We start from the raw sequence: 24,307 nt of genomic DNA on the forward strand, positions 1-24,307 counted from the left end.
GAAACTTTAAATATCTCATAATGTAAAAATATAAATATTATATAATTCAAAGAACGTATAAGAAAACTATAGTTAGTAACATTACTGCTAATGCATACCATTTGATGAATGCTTACCAACTGTTGTCTGTCTCCACTGAGGGACACAAGGGAGAAGCCTTATGTTACAGCAAGGGAGGATGAACACTGGCAGGGAAGAAATCTGTAGCTATCCATTTATTCAGTACAGAACAAGGTTATATTAAGTTCCTGAATTACAGCCCTCAGAGATCTTTGAAAAGAAGGTCAGTAGTTAGCCATTACGGATGGATGGCTGCATCTAAAGACAAAGACACCTGAGGGTTTCCATTTCTACAGTTAAATGCCATAGATCTACAAATCTAACTTTGTGAGAGTCAACACATCACACTTCAAGAGACTAATTTTTTTAAAATTTATTTTATATTTTATTTACATTTCAGATGCCATCCCCTTTCCCCACTTCCCCTCCCTAGAAAACCCCTATCCCATGCCCCCTTTTCCTTTTTGCTTTTATAATTTTTTTAAAATGTTAATCAAAGGCTTTATAAGTTTGGTAATGCTCAATCAGAAGTGTAACCCAATACCCAACCTAGATATATCAACTATCTTTGACTGGTGGAGACACGTGAACATCTGCCTTCATGCCCCCCCCTCTCTTTCTCTCATCACCTAGCTTCTCCTCTCCTTCATCTTCTCCTCTCCTTACTCTGTCTCTTCCTCTCGGTACTCTTCCCCCTTAGCTCCTCCTACATATCACCCTTCCTGTTAAAATAAAACTTTTCTCAAGAGACTAATTTATTAAATTTTTTTTTTTTTTTTTTTTTTTTGTAACTCAGCTTCATCTCTCTTATGTTCCTCTCAACAAACACACATTAGTTATCAGCCATGCCAGAGACAGGCAACAGAATGAGCAGACTCTGCTGTTAGCAGCGTGCAAGGCAGGAGACAATGCAGCTGAAGAGAGCACCAGAACAGTATAGAAGCATATGCCATAGAGGAAGGCAGACTCAAATGTTTTGAAAACCCAGACCACTGTACTAGGTGTGAAAACCCAGACCACTGTACTAGGTGTGAAAACCCAGACCACTGTACTAGGTGTGAAAACCCAGACCACTGTACTAGGTGTGAAAACCCAGACCATTGTACTAGGTGTGAAAACCCAGACCACTGTACTAGGTGTGCAGGGTGTGAGAGTAAGAAGTTCCCCTGGCTCACCAAAAGCTTATAGTCTAATGTCCTCTATGATATGGCTGTACTAGCCTTAGGCACAGAGAAGATGGCCAATGAAAACTGAGTGCACTTCAATTTAGGAAATTTATATTATAAAATACAAAATCAGCAAACTCATACAAGTTGTTACCTGATAAAAATTCACACACTGACAGTGAGCTATTAAAATTAAGTTTACCTGCTTATTTATACATTTTAAGGTGGCTATAAAATTTTAAGATAGATAAATGATTCATATTGTTTCAGCTTTGGTGTGGTTAACAGAAGCTACTGAGGGATTAGCAGAGGAACACTATGCCAGTATGTTCAGTGCAGTTGGGTAGTAGTTTGAGGAAGAAGGGCCCACAGGCTCATATATTTGAATGCTTAGTCACCAAGGACTGTAACTCTTTATGGGATTAGATGGATTAGAAGGTGTGGCCTTGTTGGAGGGAGTGTGTCACTGGAGTGGGCTTTGGAGGTTTCAGAAGCCCATGCCAGGTCACATCTTCTCTCTGTACAGGCAGGTCAGGACATCGCTCTAAGTACAGCTCCAACACCACACCTGCCTGTCACCATGACTAAGCCTGAAGCTGTCAGCAAGCTCTGTATTAGATGCTTTCCTTTACAAGAGTTGTCTTGGTCATGCTGTCTATCACAGCAATAGAACACTGGCTAAAGCAAATACCCAAGAGCCTTCTGGAGGGGGAAACATTCACCTTAATAATCAAAGAATGTGAAGACAGAATGTTAAAACCCATGAAATGATATAAAGTCCCATTAAATACCAAACTCCATTAAGCAGTGTTTAGTACACACTTGATGCAGAGCCCTACTATAGGGTTCAAGGTGGTCCTAAACTCTTGTTACTCCTGTGTCAGCCTCTCAAGAAATGGGATTCCATGCTTGTGTCACTATGACCATCTGGCAGATATACCTCAATTGTGATTTTAATTATGGTGTCAAGTCTTTATCCATTTTCTCAATTATTTTTGAAACATAGGCATTTTTATTATTATGCCCACTGAGGGCCTACTATCCAATTTTAGTATTAGGAAGAATAAGAAAAGCTACATATAGACATTTTTAAAATTTCAAAGTATATACTTGAGGCATTGACTTTTAAAAATGTTCATACTTTTACAAGGTATTTTTTGCACTGAGTAGCCCAGAAGCTACATTGAAAACAATGACATTGTTATGAGGTACAAGTTTCTTGTGCCCTGACTCCATCACACTCCAGTACCTGCCTGTGCTCAAACATCATGTAGTCAATTGTGTTCTCTCTTATTTAATCAGCCACTTTTACTATATCATAAATCTTTACCTACATGCTAGTCTAATTTTGAAATTCTATTCTATTCCCCTCTATCATTTACATGTCTATTAATTTTACTATAATTACTGTTATGTTTTAACATATGTAAATGGGAAATCATTCCTTATATCTATATTTTTGATGATTTGTATGGCATATTTAGTTTTCCAAAACACAAGTAGGATCATTTTATAAAGTGCATAATCCAAATCTTTGTTTAGATTTTGATAGAAAATGTATTAACAGTGTGATCCATGTGTTAAAATAAACAGTATAGACCACTTTAACTTGCATTATGTGAATTTATTTTAAGTACGATGGTATGTACATAGCTGGAAACTTATACTCACCTAGCCTTGGGAACTGTTCAGTACTAATATGGGATCTTACCATTGCAGCCCAGCTCTGTAATATTCTGCTATGTCCTTACTGGTGTAAAAATGCATGTATATAAAGGCAGATACCACAAGTCTGACAATGAGTATACTTGGTTTTTTCTTGATTTTAATTCAGTAATTCTCAAACAGAAATTAGAAAAATATCACATTATTAATGAACAAGGGAAAACTGACTAGAATCACATATTGACACTTAAAGTGTTGACTAGAGTGCCTTAATTAAGAAAATACTGTAGTTTTATATCATTCCCAAAGAAAACTGGAAACAGTCATAGATGCTTTTAACCATGATTATGAATGAAAATGCAGTTTGATGATCTAGCCACATAAATGTCATGATTGAAGAACTCTATTGACTGCTTCTGTAGAATACCTTGTGTTTTTCACTATGGCATAATAAATATTTATATGACCAACAGCGAGTGAGGAAGGAAGGGGTGAAGAGAGCTGTGTTCTACTCACATCCTCAGTAGGCAGGAGCCACCATCACTACCAATGGAGGCTATTCTCACACTCCATAGTAATTTACATGGTAAATTTCAGACCTGTGAAAACTTTTCATTTCTAGTTTTCAGTAAAACTAGAGAAGGTTAAATCACGCAAAGAGATGAAATGGTTGTATAAACAGTGTTATTTCCTCCTGGTGATGACGTCCCTTCACAACACAACACTAAGTGACATATAAAATTATTAATAATTCTCAGCAACAAAAAGTTAATGAGTAATATGCTTGCTTTACAGCTACTTCTCAGTAGTAAATATTCAGAACAGTAAGAAAAAAGAACAATAGGCTGTTCCCACACATGAATTATCTTATCGTCTGTAGCTTGGGCATCCATCCTACAGCTCCTTGAACTGTCTGGACTTAGGTACCCAATGGTTCTAATGTGGTATTTATTAGTTCATATACTCTATGGGTAGAGGTCAAAAGTTGAGAAAGGAAGAGAAAGGCTAGCAAGCATATAGATGATACATCAACATGAATAGTTAGAATGGATTTTACACCTGCGGTTTCCTGTCATTACTAAACACAATCATTAGACAGTGACTCCCTCTTTACCAGATGGTCTATGTCTATGCAGAAAGGTAACTGATGCCTAAAGTCTATACAATAAATATAATATATACAATAAATAAAGTATATACAATAAATAAAGTATATACAATAAATGCCAATGATGCTTTAAACACCACGAGAAGTAATCTTAGGACTTCTCCAACATGGGAATGAAGCTGTTACCAATGGGATTTTCTGTGTTTAAGTCTGAGGTCCTACCAGGCTGATACAGAATCTGTTAGGCCCTTTTTGTTTTCTGGCTGGTGAACTACCATGAGCTTTCAGACTGAGCCTGGCAGTGAATTCTCACAGCTAATCCCTTATGTTCTTACTGGAGTGAAGACACTGGGCTCTGCAAGATCTCCTTATTTGGCTCCAATTTGCTTCCGTGTCATGTGACATGCTAGGGGACAATGATTTATTTCTTTACCTGCATTTATGTGCCTCCTCTACATGATCATAAACCGTACGATGATACTGTACAATACCTACAATGATACTGTGCTGTGCTGGCCAGAAAGCAAGCAGTTAAGTACAAAGCTGTCAGGTGAATGGTGAAGATTCAGCCGAAAGATTTGTCCTTATGTACACCTGGGAAAAAGTCCAGGCAGTACATTCTATTTGCTAGTCAGTCCTTTTCTAGACAAATTAAAATGAACAACTGATCTAGCTTACAACTTTTTCTTGCTATCCTTATTTGAGACTTAACAGGAATAGCCTGCAAAGTAACACTTGAAGGTACCATGGTAGCTCCGTAAGCAGGCTCCTGCTGCTTCAGGCCTTCTAAGAGGAATGAAGTCTACTCTGCTTAAAGATTAACTAAGCATGGAATCTGCAGGCTTCACTCTCCATGCTTACACGAAATGAGGCAAAAGTGACTGAGAGAGGAGAAAGATGAGGGCCTTCTGAGTGTAAGCAGCCATTGCAAACTATAAGGGAGGACGTTTGGAGATAGCAGGTGATGATTTCCAAGCATGAAACTGCAATTTTCCAGAGAATCCGGGAAAGGCCAAGGAGTATGACCTGAAATATGGTACTTAGAGCCGACATAATTATTGAAAGCAGCAAAGAAAAAACAGAGGTGTGAATGCTGAGCACTGAAGGGTCAAAGAAACATGCTTCAGCCCTTACTATGGGTCCTTTCTGGTGAGTTAAAGGGACTTAAGTACAAAGCTGTGGTGCACTGAGACTGTCATTCTCAAACTCCTGCCCCTCAAGTAACAGAACCATACAAGAGACGATTTACATAGGATGCATTTTAGAAGGATTAGAGAAAAAAATCTGGTCTTCTGTTACACAATTTAGAACCATGTTGCGTACAGCTGCTGCTGCGGTGACTAGCTTAACTCTATAGACTGCTGAGACAGCGCAGTCAGTAAAGTGCTTTCCGGGCAAACGTGGGGACATGAATTTGATTCTCTAAACTCATCAGAGAGAGAGAGAGAGAGAGAGAGAGAGAGAGAGAGAGAGAGAGAGAGAGAGAGAGAGAGAGAGAGAGAGAGAGAGACAGAGAGACAGACAGAGAGACAGAAAGAGAGAGAGAGAGAGAGAGAGAGAGAGAGAGACAGAGAGACAGAGAGACAGAGAGACAGAGACAGACAGAGACAGTGAGAGACGCACATATATACACATATATCCCAGTGCTCAGAAAAGGACACGGTCAGATCCCGGGAACTCCCTGGCCAGGCAGCTCAGCAGAATCAGTTAGCCCCAGGTCCCAGAGAGACACTGTCTCATAAAGCAAGCTGGACCATGCCTGAGGGAGAATGGTAATGAGTTTGTCTCCTGGCTTCCACAAGTATGCACACACACTCTTATATACATATCAATGCACATATCCCAGACCCCCACAGAAAATTCTGTAGAGTGATTTGCAGAGAGATTAAAATGTTCTAGGTCCAGTGCTGAGCACTTTATGTTTAAACCTTGTCAATACTCTATTGTCATCCTGATTATGCATGCATTTGAGAAAGGGGAAGAAATCCATGTCAGATAACAGCTTCTAACTCCAGATCTAAGGGATCCAATGTCTCTGGCCTCAGGACTACTTGGACTCATGTTCATAATCTGCTCTCCACCACACACATAATTAAAAATAAAAATAAATCGTTTAAGACTTTTTTATTTTTTATTACCATTTTGTGATTTATAAAGTATAAGATACACCTAATATCCAGTCTATCATCTCTGACAATTAAATAGAACACTTTGTCATCATCCTAACTTAAAAGTCTTATAAATCCATATGTTATGTTCTGGTTTAGCTTGTATACTATCTGAGAACTATCTTCTCAAATATATTTTCTCAATGTTAAATAGCTTGGGTTGGCTATGAGATTATAAGTAGTCTTCAACCCCATCAGAAATCTGAGAAAGAGCAACAATATCTTAAACTACAGGAAGCCTGACTCAGCTTCCAGAACTGAGACCGGCTGTAGAGACAGCTGCCTACCCATACAGCTCCAGTGAGTCAGGAAGCTGGAGCATCAGTCCTCAGCCTTCTGGCCCAGGATCATCAGACAGACCTTTGAAAAACAGGAATTATTAAGGACTAGCTTATTCTGCCTCGGTAAAACTAAGCTGTCCTAACCTGTAACTTGTGTCCTCTCAAGAATAGTACAGGTCTGCAGATGACATAGGCAATTTCTTCTCAGCAGCCACCTAGCCACAAAGTGTACGACTTTACCTGGAGGCAGAGACACCCAGTTTCTGCTTTGAATCCACAGAAGGGGAGCTGCTAGGAGCAGATAGATCTCAACAACAAGAGACTCACAGACTGGGTAAATCTGTGGCTCCAGGGAGAGCACAACAGTTAGATGCTGTAACAGGATGGCTGCTCTAGGCAGAGAGCTTAACAAGTAAAAACTACCTGCTTCCTGTAGGCAGATATTAGTGGAAGTTTTAATTAATTGCTTTAAAGATGGTATAAAGACATAGTGCTCTAATTCTCATACAGGATACTCAAATTCTTTCTAACATGGGCTCCATGGGAATTATGGGTTAAAATCCTGGTTTGACAAACTCCCTGCTTATAAGCCGGTACAGATAGAAGTGTGAATCAACTATTTTAAAGATGATAATAGGATCTGCAGGATAACTAACTCATATTCTTGGAACCTGGGCTCCACAGAAATTTTGGGTTGATTATCCTGACATGACAGATTAGGAAAAAGGCCTGAGAATAGGTTTTTACAATAAGCAAAAAGATTTTAGGATAGAAGGGAGATTGTATGAAAATAACTGTTTTAGGAAAGATTTGAAGTCCTGCAGGACAACTCATATTCTTTGAATATGGAATTCATGGAAATTTTGAGTTAATCTTTAAGACTTTTAGAAGACATACTTTTACCTATATGTATATAAACTGACAATTTAAACACAATTTTTACAGTGACATTGTAAGTGTACAATTATCCAGAAAACAGTTCATAATACACTTGAGTCCACTATATTATATAAACAGATCTAAAATTATGTAAGAGAAAAAGTACAGCCAGCATTTTCAAGTCTCGAGTTCCTGAGTGGCTGGGTCTTGAGGGCAAGAGAGAAATCAGCTATGGTATAGGCCTGTAATACCACCTCTTGCAAGGTGGACACAGGAGTTCAAGGTCATCTTTGAGTACCTAGCAAGCCTGGGCTATGTGAGTTTTTATCAAAATAGGAGCAGCAACAACAACAAAAACTAAAACCCAGCAATAAGGGCTTTTTCTGCTGGTTAGCATTCAACTTTTAATAACAGATGTTCATATTTTCTTTATTATTATTTGATTGTTTGGGAAAGATCTCATGTAGATTAGACACACTATGCAGCTGAGGATGACCTTAAACTCCTGACCCTCCCAAGTGCTGGAATTATAGGATGTGCTGCCACACTCAGATTTTTAGTGTTACATTTCTTTGTTAGGAGATTTTCTTCTGTAAGACTTTTAGATGATCTCAATTCCTCTTAGTAGATAGGTGCAGATGTGAAATCTGAGTGTGGGTGTGGAGGTGGAGGCCAACCTTAGGTGTCATTCCTCAAGAACCATCCACCTTGTTTTTTGACACAGGGTCTCTCACTGGCCCCTGGACTCGCTGATTAACATGAGGGACTGATCTGTCTCTGCCTCTGCCTCTCTAGTCCTGAGTTAGAAGTGTATACCCAGCTTTTCTGTGTGGCTTTGGGTGAGACCCTTCCTGAATTTCCTGACCAGCTTCCGCTGCTTTCTATAACAGGGAGAAGAGCTGATACTTTTCTGAGTATAGCTGGAGGGGTGAGCAGTCCTCACAGGGAGCCTTGAGGGTTTGCACACAGGCTTCCATCTCACCAGTCAGTGACAAGGCTGTTCTCAACCAGCAGATTACTGCCACTCCAGCCACTTCATGAAATACTACTGGTTACCTCGTAGTGCATCTGAGTGTGACATCTACAGAGTGTATCTATGCATGTCAGTGTGATGTCTACAGAGTGTGTGCGTGTGTCTGTGCATGTCAGTGTGATGTCTACAGAGTGCGTGGGTCTGTGCATGTCAGTGTGACAACTCCAGTATGCGTGTGCCTGTGCATGTCAGTGTGACCCTTAAGATGCCCTGAAGCTGGAGCCACAGGCAGTGCTGAGCTGCCTGACATGGTGGGTGCTGGGAACTGAGAACAAGGCCTTAGTAAGAACAATACTCACGCTTAGCTGCTCAATGGCCATATCTCCAGGGCCCTGTTTCAGTTCTAAATGTTTCTTGCTACCTTTGCAAACATTGGGTGGCAGGGGCCACCTACACTGCAATGTCCAATGACAGGTAAAAATCTTTAGTTAAACAAGCAGCAAAGGAAATATGAATTCAGCTCTCCCCTCCATTTCTCTCCATGATGGAGCTACCACGAGCTGGGAAGGATACATAATACTCAGTCCTTCAAATAAAGATAGAGATCCCACTGGTTAAGATGAAATGGAAATCTGAACACTGGGACAATGGTCTCACAGTAGGTCCCTTCTAAGAGCTCTGTATTTGTGAGAGAAAGTAGCAAAACCTCTTATCATAAACCTTCAAATTCCACTCTCTTCTGTTCTTTGACCTTTGAAAAGATAGCGCAGTCACACAGCGTTTAACTGTTAGTCACTCTGCTTTCGTATGTGACCCAATGAATAGTTTTTCACACACATGAAATAGAAAATGACATTATCCTTAAAAATTCATTCAAGCTATGCATCTGTCTTTACTTAAAAAGAGTGACAAAGAAAGTGCAGGAGCTCACAGAGGCAGTGACATGTTGGTGACAATGATCACGGAGGCTGGGAGCCCACTATCATGGCCCTCCCAGAGCAGAGGAGACATAACTGTTCTCAGAGTAAGATGGGGGAGCAGCATTTAAACAGACAACCAAACTGAGGGGGCTTCCTTCACCAGGTGCATCTTAGAACTAGGAGTCCTACACACTTCTGAACATGGCAGAGGACAAGCTGTCACATATGCTCACACAGACAGAAACAACGTGACTCATGGACACCACGATTTTGATTTGAGCATCTTACAGTATTTTTCTTAAAGGGAAAACTGAAATGTGTATGGAGCAGCAGGAGCAGGCAGGCCTTCCACCACGGCTGCAGGTCAAACCTCTCTGCTGTGGCTCTAAGCTGACTCAGTGTTGTGCTGCTTACTGGCATCTATTAGCAAAGTGAACTGGTAAAAAGCATTTCAACTTTCCCATCTCCCTGGTGTAAGTTAGGCACTTGTAAATGTGAAAAGCTCCCCAGAGGATCGCTTTGGGGAGACTGAGGCATCAGGGGAAGGCACTGGGACGGCTGCAGGCCAGGGCAGATGGGGCACTTATCCAACCACCTAGGTCATGTTTCCCTGACCTAAGTCACTGCACCTAATTGCTGTGGCTTCTTATCATGCTCCATGGAAACTCTGGTTCTCTAGATATGTGTCCTATCTTCCTTTGTGTGAAAAGCCTCTTGAAGGAATTTTGTTTTTTTACTAGAAATAATAGCATGAAAGACTTCACAATAAAGTGTTAATTTAAAATTTTTTAATTAATAAAGGGAAAGTGACTAAAACTTTAATAATTAAAGTATCAGACACAAGTTGTTAGAACCTGACAACTCTCCCACAAGAACTTGCTACCAACACTCACAGTCTGAGTTAAATCCCTGGATCCCACAGTAAGAAAGCTGTTTATGGTCTCCAGACACGCTGGGTCACACATGTACCATATGATGTATATGTACCATATACATCATACAAGCACACAAATACACACAGATGAGAGTTAACATTTAAAAATTTAAAAGAGAAATGCCCTCAAATTTAATCTGACTATTTTTAAATGAAATAACCAAAAGATAAAACCCAAATCTTCCTTGTACACATTTCAAAAGGCTCACTGGCTTTAGGAATATTTACTATGTGATCTGTTAATCATATGCCACTTACCGCTATGCCCAGACAAATCCTTTTCCACTGACAAATACTCCTCTCAGTTCAATTTGGACCTCAGAACCTGGATGTCATACTCTCTCACCATGGACAACCCATCAAAACTGAGCCAATTCCACCAAACAACCTTCAATTTTCTATCTCTTTTCCTCCCTGACCCATATTTTCAGAGATTTTCACAATGTGTTAGAAAAAAGCAAAACCTTAATTAGCATTAATAATCTCTAACAGATATGCTGTTAGAACTCAGAAATTAAAATAAGTTCCTTCATCATATCTTTGATAATTGTACTTAACAGTTAAATTTATTTGAAATTTATATTTGAAATAGTTTTTCCTGGTTTATCTATTAAGATTTAGAGAAGTTAACAAAGAGAGAGGAGGGTGGGCAGGAGGGATGAAGGAGGCCACTGATCCAAATCTAACCATGTAGTTGGATGAACACAATATTCATTTGACAATGGAGGTTTAACATCTGGCCTGTCTCCCAAAGGCCCATGTGTTTAAACAGAGGTTTGGTTCTCAGGGGGCGTCACTGAGAATGAATTGGACCTTTAAGAGGTAGGGCCTATGGAGGTTTCAGAGCACCAGGGTGTGTCCTTAACAGAGACTTATGATCTCATCACTTCCCCTCTTCTCACTATGGAGCAGCAAGAGGTGAGCAGCTTCATCCCAGACACGTACCTGACCTGCACCCTGCCAAGGCCTAAGTATCCATCAGTCATGGGCTAGCCCTCAAACCGTGAGCTACGATTACTTTCTTCTGTACAAGTACACTATGCCATGTCTTGTGACGGTTGAGGAAAGCTGACTAATACAGAAGCCAAGAAAAATGGTCGTGTTGGATTGAGTAGGGCTTGAGCAAGGTCTCAAAGAAAACTCAGACTGAGGAGGGACATAAACTTCCGATAAACGCCTGCAGTTCTCGTTCAAAACCAGTCCTCAGAAGTGTTTCAGTATTGGAAAGCATGGGTCACAAAAAAAAAAATGGCCAAATCCGACACACGTCGTTTCTTTGATGGGTAACAGCTTATGAGAGCTCAGCCTGCTTCTGTCCTCGCGTTCCTTCCAGTCGTTCCCCTGCCCACACTGGCAAAGTAGAGATGAAGACCTGTGCACTACTGAGCTAGAATATCTAACTTTGTCCCTGAAGATAAAGTTCTCAAGTAGGGATTCAGATGACCACCTCCCATCCTCAAAGGTTTCTAACTAAGATCCAGTGTCACTACTAAGTATGTCTTCAGAAGCCATGCAGTCTTGATATTCCCACATGAAAAATAAGAAAACAGTATCATTTAATTATTTATTAAATAATGTATTTTTTAATTTTAAAATATATAATTATTTTTAATTTTTATTTAATAAGATAAAAGTTATGCAATATTTTATTAACACTAAAATAAAATAAATGCTATTTAAATAACATAAAATATTTTAACTATTTAAAATGTGTTTATTAAATGTTATCACTTTAATAAAGCTTACTTTTACATACTGACATAATTGCACTGTTATAATGATTCAAACAGAATAAATGGAAACCAGTAAAGGATCATAGTGGGAAACACAGAAAAAAGTTCCTATCAATCTTAGTTAGACTTCTCTTTGTTCGATGGCTTCTCAATATTTTTATTAAGATTTATTCTTATGTGTACGAGGCTTTGCCTGCATGAGAGTACATGCATCATGTATGTGTCTGGGACCTAGGGAGTTGAGAAGAGGTTGTCAGATATCCTGGAAATGGATGTACAGATGATTGTGAGCTGCCACGTGGGTGCTGAGAACTGAACCATGGTCCTCTGCAAGAGCAGCAAGTGTTCTTAGCTGCTGAGCCACCTCTCTAATCTACCAAACAGCTTCCACTCACATTGAGTTACAAAAGACAAGGTTTATAATGGTCCACTGCATAGCAAGTCTCTGTGGTGCAGGATATTTGATCATACTATGAAGCCTGAGATTGTGTTATTTACTGAAAAATAAAAACCTGTTATTTCTAGTTATGGAAACTCAGCCCTTAGCACTCACCTTCAATCTCTCTGTCTGGAATACAGACACACCTTTAGTACACACCTTTTAATCTCAAACAATGAAGGTAAAGTTAGTTTGTAGAAGGAAGCGCCCATGTTTCAAAGTAATGTCTAACTGAGTGGCAAAGTGATGAATCAGAGAGAATAGAATATGAGAAGAGACAAGAAAAAGAGGCCACTTAAGAGGTACCATAGAGAAAGAGAGAGAGAAGTGGGGCAGTGGGGAGAGAAGGGACAGTTTTACTGGGTAAGTTGTACAGGACAGGTTGTGGAAAGAGAACAGGCGCAGATGAGACAGAATAAGCCAGAGAATGAGAATGAGCCAGAAGATTAGAACAAATTGCCAGAGCTACTATGAGGCCAAGCAGAACAATTCAGGAGAAGGTGTGAGAAGCCAAGTGAATGTGGAGAGGAGTCTGAGTCAGAACAGCTGAGATGACCAGCCAGTCAGAGTTCATAAAGACATAGAAAGGGTGAGCTTACTCATAGGAACTCTCAGAGGCTGAATAATTCTAGGCCTGGAATAGACGGTATGTATGCTAGAAGGTTCTGAGACTAGGCCTAGGTTAGCAGATTAAGGCAATAAGTCTCGGAATGTCAATTATCTCAGGTGAATAAAGATACTTTTATACTTCTCTGTATTAGAGAGTGAGGTGAGAGGCAATAAGTGGAGCCCAGCACTCATGACTATGCATAGACGCTTATGCTATATACAGATCACTGTGTAGAGGCATCACTGAAGACTTCATTCTGAAAATGTTACCATCACAAAGACACTACAAGGGCCACTCTTACAACTCTGACCATATGAATATGTATATGTGTATGTATATGTATGTACGTGTGTGTGTATGTATATATATATATGTATGTATGTATATATATATATATTTAAATTTTGATATCTTGTTTAATTTACTCCCAATGGTTTGCCTCTTGCATATTAAAGCATCCATTGCTTTAACAGGAGATCATACTTTGAGTATGTTCTCTGGAGCAAATCAGGGAGATTTAGTATTATTTTTAACATATATCGTAAAGCAGAAATATCAAGATCAAGAATAATTTGTGTTACAAAAATTAAGGCTCCTTCATACTTCACCCAGATTTAACTGTCTTATGCATGGGTTACTTGGTTGTACTGTATGCTAGGCGCTGTACTTGGCAACAAGAGTGATATTCAACATGAATACAATGTGGCTCAGCCTCTCAAGACTTTCCCCGTGTAGATATGTAAAGCCACCTTAAAAAGCAGTCCAAACACGAGTTTTGATCACATTCTTGGAAACACCTGTTTTGAACCCAGAAATGAAAAGAGAATTTCCTTTAACACCATTTGGAAGTGGTTCTCAGACCCTTTCGTTATAGACTCTAAACATTTCCTCAACTATCCAGAGGCTCTTATTCACTGGCTTTTTCCTGTTAGAAAATGAGAAAAAGGATATATCTGTAGTTTGTAATTCATACCTTTTGCATTTCCATTCCTCCTGGCTAAAGGTCTCCTGATGTTCTTACACACTAATCACACAGCAGAGGAACTTAAGGACTAATCAAGATGAACAGAGGAAAGCAGTACACATTCTAGCAGAGGCTGAACTAGCTCCTTCTCATGCTCACTCTGCAGCTGTTTTACTGTGGAAGGTGAGTACTGCATCCTGTATGACCAAGGTCTGGAGGCCTATTCTCATCTCTCACCAAATCTAGGAGGTTCTAGATCATGACCAAGTTTTCTTACACTGGCAGAGACATTGGGAAAGGCAGGGAATCAAATGAGGCTCGGTCTATGAAAGCGTGAGATGCTTCCTGCTGCTGCAGGAGTGACATATCCGTAGACCAGGCTGACCTCGAACTCAGAAATCCACCTGCCTCTGCCTCCCAAGTGCTGGGATTAAAGGCGTGCGCCACCACCTCCCAGCTAGGAGTGACATATCTGATGCGTTGGATCAGGAACGTGGCTGTAACCTTTTCTGCATCATTGCAGAACAACACAGTGACTGACCGATCACCTTGTCTCACTACAGACCCTCCCTCAGCAGCACCTGAGTGGTTCATCAGAGAACTTCAGTTTACCTCTGAGACAGGGATTTAACAAGGAAAAGCTTTTCTTAACATCATAGTCCGTTCCTTTTACAAATTAAAGCCCTGCAAATGGAGACGTGGAAACGTTAAAAGTGAAAGCATGTAGCCAACAAGCTCTGGCACGTGACGTGTGGAGTGGATACAGCAGGAGACCACAGTCATGTATAATTATCATCTACATTTATGCTGCACATGCCATCCAATTTTATTTTTTTAACTAGAACATTGTTAGTCAATCTCTTGACCAGAATACTTACATTTTCTATCTTGTAAGATATCTTGGTATCCAACTCCTTTGTCCTCAACACCTGGATAGCAGCTGAATGTTATAATCAATTAGCTTTTGAAAAGGCTTTTGTGCCTCTTACTATGATTAAACCTCACAATCATTGACTACAAGGCAGGCATTAGGAATTCTCTTAACAGATGACTGGAAAAGCCAGTGGCAGTAAGAAGTACACTTTTCTGTTTCCTAAGTAATTTGTTTTATGTTTGTTCTGCTATTATAGAAAAAAGGGAAAACATTTCTATCCTAGACAAACCAATATGTGTCTCAAGATGTGAACAAAAATAGCCAGGTATTCCTTTGGACTGTGTATGTATATATGTATGTATGTGTATGTATAGATATACAGGTACCCACTAGATAAGATTAATTCTTTCTTTATCCACACATTATAAAGAAATAAAAAATACAAATAAAGGTTAACATTTATGAGTGAAATCAGTTATCTGGTATCAGTACTTTGGAACTTGTATTGACCAGTTCATCCATTATGTGTCAAAGGCCACTCCTATTCTGCTGTATGAAAAGTGCTCATTTAAAGTGTTCACAGAAATGTTGAACAAACTCTGTCCCCAAAATTATACAGATGAAACTGTACAAAAGTTTAGTATTAAAAGGTCGGTTTTAAAATACAAGAAAGCACAAGTTTTCTATAATTACAAAAATATCTGTCCCTCAGTAGTAGAGCACAAGCACCCACTCTAAGCCAACCATGCTGGCGGGCGCTTCACTGTTACTTCCACCACGAAGGATAAAGAACAGGAAGGTAAGGACCGAAAAGCACCCATGTCTCTACAAGATCTGTTCTCAGCCAGCTTTATTAAATGCTTTTATTTCATAACCCACATGATTTTATGAAAAGCCATATGACTGATTGACTCATAAAGGAAGAAACTAGCAAGTATCTCTAAATACATAATTTAAGTGTTTCCTTGTTTCACAGACTTTAACTTCTGTAATCTCGATTCTTCCTTGACTCTGACTTTGGAACTGATCAAATTACATTTTTTAAAAATTAACTGCCTAAGATTTTATTTATTTATTATTTGTGCATGTGTTTGTGTGTTTGTGCATACGTGAGTGCTGGTGTACATACTCTTTGTACACCAAGGCCAGAAAGGGAAGGCACTGAAACTGGAGCCTAGGAGTTGACATTACAGGCTTTTAAAGATGCCTGGTTTGTTATGGGGTGCTGGGATGGCTGCGCAGCCAACACTCTGAACCACTGAGCCATCTCTCTAACCCCCAAATTACTCTTCTGTGGCTCACTTTGTCCTATAGAGATAAATGGTACCAATCAAATAAACCAAGAGGCAGGAAATGAGGAGCCTTTAGTGAGAGTACGGCTCAGGCTGTGGCAACCATTTGGGGAGCTTAGCCTGGGTCCCATCCCCTGAAAATAGTGTCTTCACAGCCAGAGGTTGACTTTGCCACCTTTATGTAAGTGTGACTCTGCAGACAGTTCCTGCCACTATACACTATTGATGACAACAGGAAGATAGGCAAGAATTTGTAATCTGAGCACATACAGTCCCCTGTAGGTATGCTAATCCTACAAGGGCATCTTGACTCAAATATCATTTCAGAGCCCTTTGCCTATGGAGAACAGGAACAAGGTCTTTAGAGCAAACAGAAGCAACAAGAAAACAACAACAGCCACAAGAAGCTGAGTGAAGCTACCTTGGTCCACTGTTGATTCTCAGTTGTCAGTCTCAAGTACTTCTAAGTCTAGCTGTACTTTCTGTGGTTGAGTTATAGAAAGTATTCTGCTTCTTTACACCTAATTTTCAAGTGTTTAAGCCGTTTCTGCTCTCTGGTGGTACCTAACAGACCTCAAGATAAAAATAGCAACCCTAGCTCCTGTAGTATTTTTGATGCATAAGAACACCTATTTGACACCCTAAGTCCAATGTACTTAACATACTGACTAAACGCAAGTCAGAAACAATGAAGAGCCAGATGCATCACTAAATTTCTCTATCATTCTGTTAGCACAGACAGGCAGCACCGGAACGTCTGTTCTCACTCCTTCCTTCCTCTCCAGGCCTTGCAGACTGTTCACTGGCCTGCCTCAGACTCCTCGTCTATAGAACATTCCTATCAGTAAGTATAAGTAACAGTCTATCTCTTTGTACTCTTTATCTAAATACCCCCGCTGTTTTCTCTGAAGGTAGCTAGACGCTCCAGTCATTTAGTACACTAACCCAGGACAACGTCCTCACTGACTGTAGTAAATGAAGGAGGCATAACTTTCATTCCTGGAAAAAATGCATTCACACACACACACACACACACACACACACATACATACACACACACACACACACACACACACACACACACACACACATTCATATATGAAAAAACACCTTTCATACAGAAAAACATATTACACATGTGACTTTAAGGAGAACGTGACTAAAATTTCTTAGTTAAAATAATGTAAGTCACAGCTCTGACAGCGAGTAAAGTAGCAGGAACTTTTTAGAATGGTGTTCACATGACATATTTCATAAGACACAAATACCATATTGTACTAGGAAAAATGGTCTAAACTAAAGAAGGACCATATACTTTTGATACATTTAAATTATCAAGTTCTCTCTGCACTGTGATAAACTTGTTTTAAAAGCTAAAACTAATAATATAATATAATTAATTCAAAATGACAATGAAATGTTGGAGTAAGATAGTCATACACATATATTTATCTTTATCACACATCTGTGTTTATCCTGTGCTTTCAGTTAACAGCCAAAGCAGAAGGTCTTTAAATAATAGAGAATAAAATGAGGAGAATTGCCATTCCCCTTACAGAGAGCTGCAGTATAAAGCACCATGACCCTCTCTCTGAGCGCGTTTCTAAAATCTACAGCACAGGCTCTGCTCTGGCATGCTCTTTGCTCTTGTTTATGAAAAGAAACCACTGGCAGATGTGAGTCGGACCATCCTACAGTGTACTATTGGGCCTCACGTCTCTGAATGGATGCTTTTACTGTGGAAGGTAGGAAGTCTCCTACAGAGCCTCTGTGTGACCTAGGACAGAAGCAGAGCTGGGATTTACTCAGAACCCATTCATTAACCTTTAAGAGCCAGACAGCAGTTGGCTTGTTTTCTGTTTTCCCCAGTCAACAAAGAGCACAAGTAAAAGAACTGTCCTCGGAAGTCTTCACTTGCACCGGCAGGATGTCTTCACCAGCACCCTCAGGAAGCCTTCACTAGCACCCTAGGAAGCCTTCACTAGCACACTCAGGACATCTTCACTAGCACCCTCAGGAAGCCTTCACTCGCACCCTCAGGACATCTTCACTAGCACCCTCAGGAAGCCTTCACTAGCACCCTCAGGAAGCCTTCACTAGCACCCTAGGAAGCCTTCACTAGCACCCTAGGAAGCCTTCACTAGCACCCTAGGAAGCCTTCACTCGCACCCTCAGGAAGCCTTCACTAGCACCCTCAGGAAGCCTTCACTCGCACCCTTATTGAGCAGCTAGTACTTAGTAAATAGTCAATAGCTGTTTCCTCTACACACACTCATGTGTCAGGTTGCCATCAAAGCAAGGCATGATCAAAAGACTGCATGAAGTTACCTCTGCTAACACATTTAAGTGCATTCTGAAATGTCAACACATCCTGAGCTTAGACACAGGTCTCACCACGCTTAATGTACATTTTACAAAGTCCACAATACCCAGAATATGTCTGGTGTCCTGCCTTGGATATTCAAGTTGTACTAAAAGATAAAGAAGACAGAGGAGCATACTTAAGACATTGGAGTAGTGGGGAGACTGTCCAAATGCAGTCTGTCCATACAAGACACCAACATGTAGGTCCAAGGAGACTGGGTCTCTCAAACTGTTTCCACAGCCCTAGGGTATTTTTAAATCTCTGGTGATAAATATATTACATATTAATATGTAATTACTATAGCATGCATGTATATTATATACGCATATCAAGTATTAGCTGATAGTTTATAAAAAGTTTATTTTAAATACTTATGATTTTTAAAAATTAAATCAAATTTATACACTAATGAGATAAATATTTTTGTATATTTTTATTTTTTAAAAATTAAGTTTAATTATATTTATTAAGAATTGAATATTGGCTGAATGTCTGATACTACAGGACACAGAATATTTTTAGTATATTTCAGAGTTCATCAATGTTTTGATTTTTGCCAATGATGAGAATATTGCTTCAAATAAACACAAAATGGCATTAGTATGCTTAGAAAAACTTCAAAAATTACTGGAAGTTCTATCCCATTTCCAAGCAAAAGACTACTTAGTGAATTTAAACTTCTATTCAAATCAGCAACTCAAATAACAATTTTTAAAAATCAAGCATTCTAATGTAATACAACACAAAGATGGACTAATTTGATCTTTAAGTGCTAAGAATAGCAAAATTCTCAGTAAGAAAAATAAATATCTTTGTTTCCTGTAATTAGCCATTATGTTTCTATATGTATGTACAGTAAAAACTGGAGGGGAGGCAGGGAGGGACTTGTTGGAAAGGAGAGACAGGAAACTCCATTTGGGATGGAAGAGAAAAATGAGACTCGGTGATTTACTCATTATCTGAAAAATAATAATACAATTTCATCATGGTTTCTATTATTTAAATTAATTTTTATAATATCCCCATCAGAAATTATTACAAAAAAACCTCCCCTGATTTCAGAACACATATCTTGAGTATTTCTTTGATAATGTGTGCTGACTGTTTTTAACTATACAGCAAGCTGACTCTACTCCGATTACGGCTTCTCCCAGAAAAACAGCTCCCTAGACTGGCACTGTGAACAAGGCTCTACCATTCAATTCATGACTATTAAAAATGCAAGGTGAAGAGTGGTTTATTCTCTCAATACAATGCCACAGATTGCTCAAGTAAAATGAGAAGAAAGAGAAATTCATCTCAGTTTAAAAAAGAACAATATCTGCTGTAGATATGAAATCATCTCATTTTCATGATTAGCAAGGGAAATAAGACATGCATTAGAAGAACTCAATGGATGTGATCACAGAAAAGTAATACACTGCTATAATATTAGGCGAGTAAAATCATGTCAGAGATTAAACATTAGAAGTATATGAAAGACAGAAGTTTATTGAATGCCAAGAATGACCAAATTGGGGCTGTTATGCTAATGATTATCAGTCATGACTAATCAATTACTGAATCTTGTTAGAGATCCTGGGTTTCTTATTGCATACTACAGAAAGCCAAAACCAATCACTGAAGGTTGCAATTAACTCCAAGGCCTATTTAATACACTTGTTCTCAGTGACATTGTTCAAAAGGCTCAACAGCAAAATCTTGCCAACTAGTAAATACATATAACTGCTATGACAAGTCAAGCAAAGAATGGTTTTCAAAAGCATGCAAAAATATGAAAAAGGAAAAAGAAAAATTGTAATGATTTAGACAGAGGAACAAAAATTAAACATCATTGCCATCTGTAATCTAAAATCATTTTAATTCTAATGATTAAAAAGTCAACCTCTTGCAAGATGTCATCACTGCAAATAATGTGAAATTAAAGCAATGGTTCCCCCAAAAGCAGCACACTCAAAATTAAAGATCAGTACTACGGCCTGACTGAGGGTTTGGGATTGAACTCAGTGTAGAGCCCCTGCACCACATGGCAGGCCTACGTCCAGTCCCCAGTATGGGGGTGGGGAAGTATACACAACATACTAGAGATAACTTACAAAATATTAAAGTAATTTTAATGATGTATATTACATAAGCCTTATAGCCATAGATGGCCTATAATAGAACAAACTAAGAGGAGATACTATAATCTGATGAAATGTTTGATACATAAATAACTTAAAATCTCAGAAAAAAATTTAAAAATATAGGAACAAGATGTCTTATGTTTTTATCCTTTTAATCTGGTTTACTTTAGCTTGTTTGTTTGTTATGGCTTAAAATTCTCTACAGGCGATTTGGCACATCTTTAGAGGCACAGTGGTAGGGCTTAGCCGTAGTCATTTTCATTTCTGGAAGACAATGTCCACACTGATGTTTTTAAAAAGGAAGAGCCATTACTGAACACTCTTCTAAATCTGTGTAGAGCAGTTGACTGTTTTGCTGTAAGTCTGCATTTTGCTGCCTTGTCAGAATGCAGAATCAATACTCTGAGTGCAGTTTCAAGTCAAGGCTATGTGATGAGAAACTTCAGTCAACAGCAAAGTGCAGTAATGAAACCAGCAGGCAAGGGCTGCGACACTGGGGCGTGACAGTGACCCTCCTCCAGCGTATGCAGCATGATGAGGTTCTGATCCAGCAGATAAAATCTGCACCAGCTCTTTGTGTAATTTTCCTCATGCCTACTTAATTAACCACATCTGAGATGTGGCACAAATTCTTCAACAGGTCTCAGGTGCACTGCATTCCATCTTAAAGGTAGCTCTCAGCTTCAAACAACTAAAAGCAAAATCTAGGGGCTAGAGAGGTGGTTCAGGGGTCAAGAGCTCTTCCTGCTCTCAGACTATTCACACACACAGCTGCTCATGACCATTTAAAACTCAGCCCGAGACTGGATGCCCTTATCATACACATACAATAAAATTAAAAAAATCTTAAAAAGTAAAAGCAAAACCATAACCTGTAAGCAGGAAGACTAGGTCACTGTGCAAAATCAGAGAAGGTTTTCTAAAATTCCCTTTGACCATTCTAAGTCTTTTACCCTTGGCAGTCTTCACCGCTAAGAATTCTTGTTAGAGCTGAGCATGGAGGCCTGCCTTTTAAATCCAGCACTAGGGAGGCAGAAGCAGGTTGAGTCTCTGAGTTTGAAGCTAACCTGGTCTCCGTAGTGAGGTCCAGGACAGCCAGGTTACATAGAGACCCTGCCTCAGACAAGCAAGAAGAACAAGAAAAGAACACAATGAAAGAAAAGAGGGAGTTGTTCTCCTAGTCTTAGGTTCTTCTATTATTTTGGAAACTGACAGCTGGCAACATGTGAAGCCATTTTGTGGCTTCAGTGCAGGTCATGTCTGGCTTGATTACAATAAAACAAATTCTAATTAAAAGGTTAATCAGAGTAGGTACTATAAGAGACGAATCAAGTGTTTCTGTAAAGCTACCAACAAATGCTTTCACACAAAATATAAAAAGCGACAAATACGCTTTATGAAGGACTCTACTGTAGCATTCCAGACAATGTACTCATTTTCTAGGATTGTACTCATCAAAGTGGCAACGCTGCTGACAGGTTCTCCTTACCTGTGAATACAGTTTTTACTCTCCAGATATAACATGCCAGCAGCAACGTCCAAGGAAAACTTCACCAACTGCTTCAGCTTTAGTTCGTCCTTCCTCTTCCTCAGAAAGGACAGAAAATCCCCTCCTGGAGGAAAGGACAAGAAAAAGGAGGTAAGTTGTGGAGGGAGCTGCACACCATATTTCTAGCTCATTAGGAGGCTAGATAGAACAAGAAGCACTGAAGGCTCCACTGTGCTTTGTCAGACTTTCCTACTGAGGACAAAAGGGACACGGAGACCACACACCATGGGAAGTGGTCAGCACACATCAAGTTGGTTAACTGTCTCACGCCACGAACTGTCAAACATGTCTATTCAAAGACAAGCGTTCATCTGTGCCTATCTGCACTGATTTAGATTATTGATATTTTCTAAGAAATTATATTTTCTCTAATAACAAATAAGATAAAACTTAAAAAGCCAAATGATATTAATATCTAGATTCGGTGACCTACTAAAAACTAAAACTAAACTACACCATCGGGTGTATGTACAGGCACAGGAGGCTGTACTCTGACAAGCTATGGGTCTCACACAGTTTTGTTGTTCAGCTACTACACATGTCTGCATATCTGCCAGAGCCCCTGGTATCTTTCTGGCTGTGAGCCTAGCCTCTAACAGCTGAGTCATCTCTCCACCCTCCAATGATGTCTTAAGAAAGTTTTTAACTATCACAGTCCAAGGCATACTATGATATAAACAGTAATTTAAAACTTACAGTTAGTCTCATTTTATGAAGTTAGAAAAAAGTTAAGTTGATTTAAACAATATATTTCCCTTATTTCAATATATCTCAAATCTTGGAAAGACAAATTTATATTTTTAAATACATATTATATTTTAAAAGTTAAGCACATTTTCATTTTAAATATTTGACTGACATTTAGAGTTAATAAAACTTAGAACTGAAAAATAGATTCATATGCTTAAGTTGTCCCAAATATTCTTAAAAGTTCTTTACAACTAAGTAAAACTTTTTAAACTTAAATCAATTAAAATGAAATGAAATTACAGTTTAGCACTGACTGCATTTCAGACGCACGCGTGACCATTAGTGCAGCTTTCTTTACAGTGTGTACTCACAGCACTGTTTTGGAGCGCTGGCCATAGCTTTGTACGCACCACGCATGCGCAGGCCCTAAGTCGCGGCTGCTGCAGCAACGGAACCAGTCACAGCAGAGGTTATCCTCCTCTCCTCTAGTCTGCTTCTCCACCTAACAACCACCTTTTCATTGGAGTCATTTTCAGAAAGAAGACAGAGCCATGGCAGCCGCAGCTCCGGTTATGTCCCACCTGCTCACCCTCATTCACTGCCATTTCCCTTTATGGACTGTGCCACCATCCTGTTTTGGATGGGATTAGCCTTATCTTCACCCAATGATGCTAGTCTTAGGGTAACCCACCCAATAATGCATCAGCACAAGGGACTCATTCAGAGATTGGCACATGGGTCCCTGCAGCCCACTGAGAATACAGAATATGATTGGAATATGGCAGAAACTGGTTTTTATTGTTGTTTATCTTTAGAGAAGTATCAGAAAGAAGTTTAAATAAATAAAGAAGCACATAAATCAAAAAAAAAAAAATCTAAGAATGAAACATCTGGAATGTAAAAAGTATCACAGGAGCAGGTGTGAGTCTTAACAATGAGGAGACAGAGGAGAGGATCATATGTTTGAGGCCAGCTTGGGACACAGTGAAAACCTGTTTAGGAAAGCAAAGGGAAGGGAAAAGAAAAGAAGCAAAACAAACAAAAGAGCAGCCAACCAACCAACCACACTAGCTGTCACTATGCGGAGCACAATGGCAGTTGGAGAAACTGGATCATAAACTGTCTGAGGGAAGAATCCCTTGTCCCCTCTCCCCAGTCCCCAGTCTCCTAGCCCAAGGGTTGGCAATAAAAAACCCTGCAGTTCTACAGATATACCGGTACTATTATCTTGGTACAACAGCATCATATTAGAAGGGTAATTTGGTGATTAACTACAGAACACATATTCAATGCTTTGGATAAGGAGAATACTCGGTCGAGAGGTGGTCAGCCTCACCAACTGTTCTGAGAACACACTAGCACTTCCAGCAGCATTCACAAGTATTTCCACAATTCCATGACATAAAACATGGGTCTTGCTATTTTTCTGTTGTTGATGGAGCTCTAAGAAACTAATTATATTTAATGTAAGCTAGATCATGTTGACAGTAACAACTTATCAATTTGTAATT

General features: G+C 39.3%; 1 protein-coding gene across 5 annotated transcripts in view; it reads right to left on the reverse strand.

Annotated features, from left to right (window-relative positions):
- Fer (FER tyrosine kinase) overlaps window positions 1–24,307 on the reverse strand; it is a 287,416-nt gene that overhangs the window by 50,348 nt on the left and 212,761 nt on the right. For all 5 annotated transcript variants that reach the window (XM_076914665.1, XM_034521355.2, XM_034521354.2 and 2 more), the window contains one exon: window positions 22,047–22,170. In XM_076914665.1, the coding sequence (XP_076770780.1) occupies window positions 22,047–22,170 (124 nt within the window). The remainder of the gene's footprint in view (window positions 1–22,046; window positions 22,171–24,307) is intronic.

This window comes from Arvicanthis niloticus, chromosome 17 (assembly GCF_011762505.2).
Source record: "Arvicanthis niloticus isolate mArvNil1 chromosome 17, mArvNil1.pat.X, whole genome shotgun sequence".
Taxonomy (NCBI): Eukaryota; Metazoa; Chordata; class Mammalia; order Rodentia; family Muridae; genus Arvicanthis; species Arvicanthis niloticus.